General features: G+C 33.5%; 1 protein-coding gene across 1 annotated transcript; it reads right to left on the minus strand.

The window, feature by feature from the left end:
• Nucleotides 1-3882: 3882 nt before the first annotated feature.
• On the minus strand, nt 3883-7078 carry LOC103503395 (pentatricopeptide repeat-containing protein At4g20740). The gene has a single exon (XM_017043368.2). The coding sequence runs from the start codon at nt 6134-6136 to the stop codon at nt 3956-3958; it is 2181 nt and encodes a 726-aa protein (XP_016898857.1). The 5' UTR covers nt 6137-7078; the 3' UTR covers nt 3883-3955.
• Nucleotides 7079-8274: the final 1196 nt, after the last annotated feature.

The raw sequence follows: 8274 nt of genomic DNA on the forward strand, positions 1-8274 counted from the left end.
TTATGAACTACAAGATCACAAACTTCACATTTCGAAAGCAAGTTTAGTTTTGCTTGGATGACTTCTTTCCACTTGGGCCTATCCTTTCTATTACAACATTCTTCAATAGATTTGGGTTCAAAATTATCATTTTCAGGAATGATGCAAAACATTATAAGCAAAAATGTTGTCTACAACTACATCAATTCCATTCCATCTTTTTCCTGTCATGGTATAGTTTATATCAACAGGTATTTGAGTCTCCTCAACATTTTTTTCATTAGTCATGTCCAAGATTTCTTCTTGAATGTTCCTATTGTCGATTGAGTCACTTCGATTATTGATTTTTTCTTTTTCAAGGATTTATATCCTTTGAACCTATTGGTCTATCACGTTTTTGACGTAGCATTGACTCATTAATTGGAGCAACTTCCTAAGTTGGGATTTAAATTCTAGATTGAGCATTTACAGTTGGAATATATGATTTGGTCACTTTCTTAGTATTTGTACATGCATCTGGCATTTGGTTCGCGATATTTTGTAAATGAATTATCTTTCAAACTTCTTGTTCATATTGATTTGTATGAGGATCTAAATGAGAGATAATGATAAATTCCAAACAATTTTACTTTCCAACTTCTTAATTTTGCTCCTCATGTTGGAAAAGTTGTCTCACTAAAATAACAATCAGCGAATTGTGCAGTAATTAAATACATCACCCGTTAGGGGTTTAAGATATTTAATCATTGATGGGGACCCAAATTCGATATATATTCTTAACCTTTTTTGAGGTCTCATTTTAGTACATTGTGGTGGAGTAATTGAAACATATACTGCACAACCAGAAATATGCAAACGAGGAATATTTTGACGTATATCTCTTAAATTTAATAAGTTTCTTTTTTACTTACTAGAGAACAAAGCATTATCAATAGTGAATTTTGTTCATCTGGGCAGAATAAGGTTTACTTTACTGAAACCTTCAATCAAGTTTACAAAACTTTGATATCATACTTACATTTGCTTAGAATGTTGACAAATGTAGAAAATTATTTTTACTTTTAAATATTTTGTGCGTAATTGCACTATTTGTCAAACATAAATCTCCATTATTCATTTTTTTAGTCAACCAAAATATGAGAAATGTAATAACTCTTCATTAAGAAAAAAAAATGATTACAATAAGTATCGGAGTATAAAAAAAACAATCAAGAAAAAACTTGGCTTATAAATAATTAAAATAAATTTGTAAATGTGGAAGAGAAAAGAAAAATTTAAACATAATTCAATTATTAGTTTTGCTACTTCTTCAATAATATTAGTTCTCTTAAGAGACTCAAAGAAGTTAGCTACATCCGATCCAAATGTATCATGTTGGAATGGTCAAATACATCATCTTAAAATAATTTTGATATACGAGTCCAATGGCCACTCATATATAGGAGTTCAACTAAGTGCTTGTACATAGTATGTTTGGAGTGGAGTTTTGGGGGAAAAAGTATTAGGAAATTGGGTCAAATCGTGTTTGGCCCAAAGATTATGATAAATGGGGATTAGGGTTATCCTAATCCCTAAATAACTCTATTTTATCCTCTCTTTTACTTTCTTACAACCCTACATTACCCTACTCAAATAACCCAATTCAAATTCTATTATTATTTTTTAAATTACTACAATCATAATCTTTCCTCCAAACACATATTATTATAACATTACTATCATAATCACTCCTCCAAACACATACTATCATAAAATTACCTTTTATATTCTTTCCCTCAAATACATATTACTATAACACTACCAATAATAACATTTGCCCCAAAAACAAATTATTATAACACTAGGATTATTATAATCTTTTTCCCTCATAACTCTTTCTCTCCCCCAAACGCACCCATGGGCAAAGTTTAATGGCTACTCCTATATAGACAAAGTTTGATTTCACATTCTCCCCTTTCTCCTTCAACAAGGCTTGATAGAGTTCAACTAAGTGCTTGTACATATGATAAGTATGAGTCCAATGGTTTTTCATACCATAATGGAAACATTGATTTTCACCACTTTTAAAACTCTTATTTTATGAAGTTTCTTCTATGATCATCATTTGTGATTTTCTTAAAATTTGAATGATTAATAATATGAAAAATATAATTATTTCTTCCTCTACCACGATCATGACTTCGGCTATGATCACGACCACGACCTCGACTCGACCTCAACCATGATTGTTTGAGAATACAACATTCACTTTAGGGAATGATATTGCTCCCCAGTTGGTTAAGATTCTTGATTTTTCATTAATAGTTCATTATTTTGTTCAACCACAGGAATACATGATATTACTGCAAAAGCATATTCGAGACATGAAAAGTGAAAAATGTCTTCTCTAACATATCTTCATCAATAATATTTTCTCTGCATAACAATAATTTTGAACAAGTTTTAAATAATGCGAAATTGTGATCACTTGCTGATTTAGAATCTTACAACCTTAAATGGATCCCAATCATATCGAGCTTTAGGAAGAATTACATTTTTTTTATTACCGTATATTTCTTTTAAACCTTGCTATAGGTAGTTCATAAGGTTCTTTTACCGTAAGATATTTGATATTTAGTTCTTCATGAATATGATGTCAAATGAAAATCATGGCTTTCGCCTTTTCTTGACTTGGAGTCGTGTTTTCTTCTTTAATCGTTTCTTCAAGATTCATGGCATCAAAGTGAGTTTCAACATTAAGCATCCATAATAAATAATTATTACCATTGATAGAAATTCTAATTTGGTAAGACTTGTTAAGGTATAATTATAACAAAGAAATTTACTTATATTAGAAATCGAGGAAACATGTCAAACATGCATTCTAAAACAAGGTAGATTATTAACATAATTCTATGCATTATGTTTTCTAGAAAAATAGATGAACAAGTTCAATAGATGTTTATCATGCACAGGATATCAAATACAAAAACCAATTTGATCAAGATACAATAGTTCAAAACATACATGTTAATGCATACAAATTAAAGTCACAAGTAAAAATTACATATATACATATCATACCAAATTAACAACAATCAACCAATTAAATTATCAAGTAACGAGCATATATTTTCCTTTTTATTAATATTTTAAATATAGTTCGAATAAATAAATTGCAGTATATATTAATTTTACAATATGCTCAAACTTTACAACATGCTTCAAAAAATTGATCAACAAGTTTAGGTAAATGGATAAAAACATTTATATCATTCTAATAAAAAAAAAAACCAATCATCCAACTTATAATAATGGAAGGTAGACAATTAGATTATGGACAAATTATGAAGAGACCATAAACTATATAGATCATAAAAGAAATAAGAGCAAACCACAAAATTATTATAGATCATAAACACAAATCATAGAGAAGTTAAGATGAACCAAACTGTAAATTTATTATGAACCAAAAACTATAAATTTGTAAATATAATACATAAAAAAGACATTTCAAATGGCATAAAAGAATATGTATTCAACATTTACATAAAATGATATATGCAACGTCCATAAATACAAAACAAAAACAAAAATACTAGCTTACCTTTTGTAAATGATCAAAGGGTAGAGAATTGTGCTAGATCAAGACTCCGTATATTTCTAAAAATCTTCTATTGAAATTTATATGGTTATAGTGCTTTATAATTAAAAAATATTGCAAAAACAAGCATTGCACAAACATTCAAATATTCTCATAGATAATAAAGAAGTCTAGAGACATTTAAATTTTCAAACAATACAAACACAAATCCTTCAAAGATTTTTCTAAAAAAGCTAGTTGTTTGTACACTAGTCAGGTGTTTTTAACCAAGTGATTAGAAGTTAAAAGAAAAATATATATAAATACTTAAAAAGTCAACCTAAACAGAATAAAATTAGAAAGTTTTTATTGATAAACAATAATGAGATAAATAAAACAGGTTAGTCTATGTTTTTAAGTTGACAGCAAGTTGCAACCTTTTGCTTTCAATCTGGATTCAAGATTGAAAAACTTCAATCCACATCTTACTAAATCTGCTGTTTTCTTTTTCATGTGTTCAATTAACAATTCCTCACAGACAATGCAGTTAGCTTCAGTCAGCTGACTCCTCTCTCTCAGATGCAAAAACACTTTCTTTGCCTCATTAAATGTCCCATACTTCGACATTCCAGATATGATAGCTGAGTATGCGACTGAGCTCGGAGCGCAATCTTGTAGCACCATTTCCTTAAGAACATCAATCACCATTTCTGCTTTACCTGACTTACATGCATGGACAATCGTTAGAGCATATTTAAATTCCTGAGGTCCACTCTCGACGTTCGCCAGGCAATCTCGAACAAGCATCATAACTGCATCAATCTCGCAGATTTTGAAGAGACCTTCGGAAAGAGAACAGTAGGCAGCCATGGAAGGAACTGAACCCAGCTCAATTATTTTGTTATGGGATGCACAAGCCTCTCGGATTTTACCAATTTCTACAAAACATAATACGGCAATAGAGTAAGTTGTTGAATCAGGTTCGATATTTGAGTTCTTCATGTCATTGTAGATTTCTAGAGCCTTATTTGCCTGCCCATAGCGATGAAGAGCCCCCATGATGACATTGTATAAGGCAACACTGCCATATCCCTTATCAATCATGCCGTGAAATAAATCTAAAGCTACGCTTATTTTGTCCTCCTCTTCTACCATAAAACACAAAAATTTGGAAAGAACATCATCCACAGAAAATTCCAACTTCTGCAACAAGGTTACTAACTTCCACAAGTCGTCCATTCTTCCCATTTCCACGTACATCATCATAATAGGTTTCACAGTTTCGAAATCTGGCTTAAGATCCTCTCGTATGGTTAACTGAAAGAGTTTATAAGCCTTGTGGACTTGATTTAAATTACAAAGACCTTTAATGAGAGAATGATATATCCCCAAATCAGCTCTATACCCTGAATCTACCAAATCCTTATACAAATCACAAGCCAATCCAACTTTCTCATCCTGCACAAACGCCTCTATCAAAGTCCCATAAATTGCTCTGTCTATCAAAATCCTCTTCCCTTTCATCTCTTGAAACAATTCATACCCTTTTTGTGCCCGCCCGACTTTGCACAATCCAATAATCAAAGTCCCATATGCCATAACATCAGGCTCTACTCTATCTGCTCTCATTTCATCCCAAACTCTCAAACAACCCTCCAAATTCTCCTTAGAAACGAACACCTTCACCATTGCTGTGTAAGCAAACACATCAGGCTTACACAAAGTTGCCCTCATTCGAGCCAAAAGCTCAAGCATTTCATCAACCCTCCCTGCTTTACACAACCCTTTAATCAAAATCATAAACGTGATACTCTCTTCCACTAGCCCATTTTCCTGGAAATCCCTATAAACAGTTAAAGCTAAATCCAAATGATCTGTTTTGACTAAGGCATCGAGAATCCTGTTATACAAGAAGACACGGGGAACAACCCCAAACTTCTTCATCTTTTCATAAACATAGTAAACTCTAAGACCTCTATAGGCATCACAATGCATCCTAATCAGAATCTCAAACTGTTTTTCACTAGGTGGCTTACCTTGCGAATCCATGAGCTCAGGAATCTGATCGGCAGCTCTGAAACGATTGTGGCGATTCAAACAATAAGCAAACGCATTGTAAGAAGCAAAAGTGTGATGAAACCCCTTTTGCTTACCAGCCCAGTAGAAGAACTTGGAGGCTAAAATAGGGTTAGAATCACGACGGTGAGAAGCCTTGAGAACCTCCGCCACAAGGTCCGGAGTAACTCGGCGGAGCTTGTTGAGTTCAGAGAGCACCGGGGGGCCCCACTGGTTTTGATTCTTCCGAAAGACGTCGACGATAAACCGAGCAATTGGGGAAAGGCGGAGTGAGGTGGAGAAGAAGGCATCGGAGGTGAACGACGGGAGGTTGGAGCGTTTTTGAGATGGGAGATCAGGATCCCAGTTGTGAAGAAGGAAGGGTTGGGGTTTTGGGGAAATGGGTTGGTGAGGACTGGGTGGAGGGAGGGATCGGCGGTTGGTGAAGAAGCCGCCGTAGACGGTGGGGCGGTGCTGGTGGGGGTTGCGGTGGCGGTGGCCGTAGTAGAAATATTGCTTGTGGGGTTTCTGAGGGGGCATTTCTTGGATGCTGATGCCTCTTCTTTGGAGAAATTGGATGGTGAAATCGCATAGTTCGTCAACTTAAATTGAGAAAAGTTTAGGTCAGGTTGAGAATCGCCGGAGGTGGGGAAACGGAGGCATTCGTAATAGCAACAGACGCTGTAACCTCTCTAGTAGAAGAAGAATATGATTTTGTCCGCATCACTCCCATATACGGTTCCTCAAACGGGAAATCGCAGAAAAACAGACCTTTTTTTTTTTTTTTTTTTTTTTTTTTGAGGGATTGATGGGTTATGGGATCGGGTTTGAATAAAATGTAGAGTTCTAAGACAAGATGAAGGTGAAAAGTCACATTTGCCTTTGTGGTAAATAAAACCTAAAATTTTAAAAACTGTGTTGATTTCCCATTTTCTGCCCGCGATTTCTTCTCTTCTACCCAAAGGCTGTTTGGTGTATTTTCCCATAACTATTCATCCTCTCCTTCGATGAACGTCGGTGAGTTAATGGTGATGCAAAGGCGAACGTCGGAGTAGGCCTTTCCATTGCCTTTCTTCAGTTTGCCTTGAGATCGTGGCAGTCGGAGAGTCGCTTCTCTTCATGACATAGTGTTATCCTCTCTTTCGGTGAACGTTAGAGCACGTCTTTTCATTACCTTTCTTTGCTATGTTTTGGGACCGTGGCAGCTGAAGAGTCACTTCTCTTCGCGACTCTATGTTATACTCTCCTTCGATGAACATCGGTAAGGCAACGGTGAAAGTTGAAGCACACCTTTTCATTGCCTTTCTTCAGTCTGCCTCGGGATCGTGGGGGACAAAGAGTTACATCTATTCGCGACTCAGTTTGACTCTCTCCCTCGAGCGATTTTACTGTTCAAGTTCTTCACAAAATCCCGATTGGCCTCTCAAAACCAAAAAGTTCGTGGATGTCATGGAATGAAGGTGATCACTCTCCCTTTTCTATTCTTTGTACATTTTTCTTACCATTGTACATATAGATTTATATAAATTTGTGGTAGCCCTTGTATGCAGGGGCAGATTTATTAAAGAGCTAGCGGGATACGTGCCCCCTCACATTATTGATTTTTGTATTTTAATATTAATTTTGAAGTCTCGAACTATATATTAAACAATGCTTTTTTTTTTCAAAAATTTTGTTTCCCAAATATCAAATTTGTTTCTAAATTGCACAAAATATATTTTATTCCAAACATCATTAATTTTCTTTTCTCAAATATCAAATATTTTTCCAAAGTTCAAACCCTAAATATCAAATATCTTTCTAATTCTCAATAATTTTATTTCTCCAAATGTCAATATTAATAAGAGGAAAAAAAGCTAACTAAGATAAGATCATAGCTTATTTTCTAACCGCCGTCATTTGTTATCTAACAAATATTTAGAAAAAAATACAACAAAGTTGGCGATCTAAACTTTCACTCTCTCAACAATATTTCATGAAAAAAGGTATTATTCTTTTTTTTTTTTTTGATGTCATTTTTAAATTCACATTTACATTACTTATGTATATATTTATTTTATTTAATTTCAGAATTAAAGGTTGGAAGATAAATTTTTTCCGTTCATCGTTAGAATATACGTACCATATCAATTCGTCAGTAAGTTCAAATTCTTCTAACTATTTTTAGTTTTAATACTTTTTCAATCTTTGTGATAAATCATAATACTTATATTGTTTAATAGTAATTTTGTAGAGTTAACATATTAACTTGGAGAGATATTTTAAAAGAAAAAGAACTGGAGAAACTATAGAGTTATCATCCTTAAAAAAGATACATATACCTAATTCTGATAGATCTTATAAAGAAATCAATTTAGGAGAACTACTTGCAGATCCTAGTCTAAGAACTAGAATTTTTGAATATAATTATAATATTCAAGATTAGAGCATATCTACAAAAAGGTCCTTGTCAACCTCGAAATAGTACTTTTTCTCGAAATCACAAATGACTTGTCTCATGTCTTACAAAGAAAGATCAGGATATTGTGAATGCAATGAATTTAGTCAACATTTGTAAAGGTAGACTGCAAGCAATGAGAGAATCTGGTTAGGATTCATTATTGGAAAGAGTTTCTTATTTCTGCAATAGTCATGATATTGAAGTTCTTAAAATGGATGCTATGTTTTTAGTTCGAGGA

This window comes from Cucumis melo, chromosome 9 (genome assembly GCF_025177605.1).
Source record: "Cucumis melo cultivar AY chromosome 9, USDA_Cmelo_AY_1.0, whole genome shotgun sequence".
In the NCBI taxonomy this organism is placed as follows: Eukaryota; Viridiplantae; Streptophyta; class Magnoliopsida; order Cucurbitales; family Cucurbitaceae; genus Cucumis; species Cucumis melo.

Excerpts from the sequence above, each read along its gene's own strand:
- LOC103503395 (XM_017043368.2), bottom strand. The coding sequence starts at position 6,136 with ATGCCCCCTCAGAAACCCCACAAGCAATATTTCTACTACGGCCACCGC.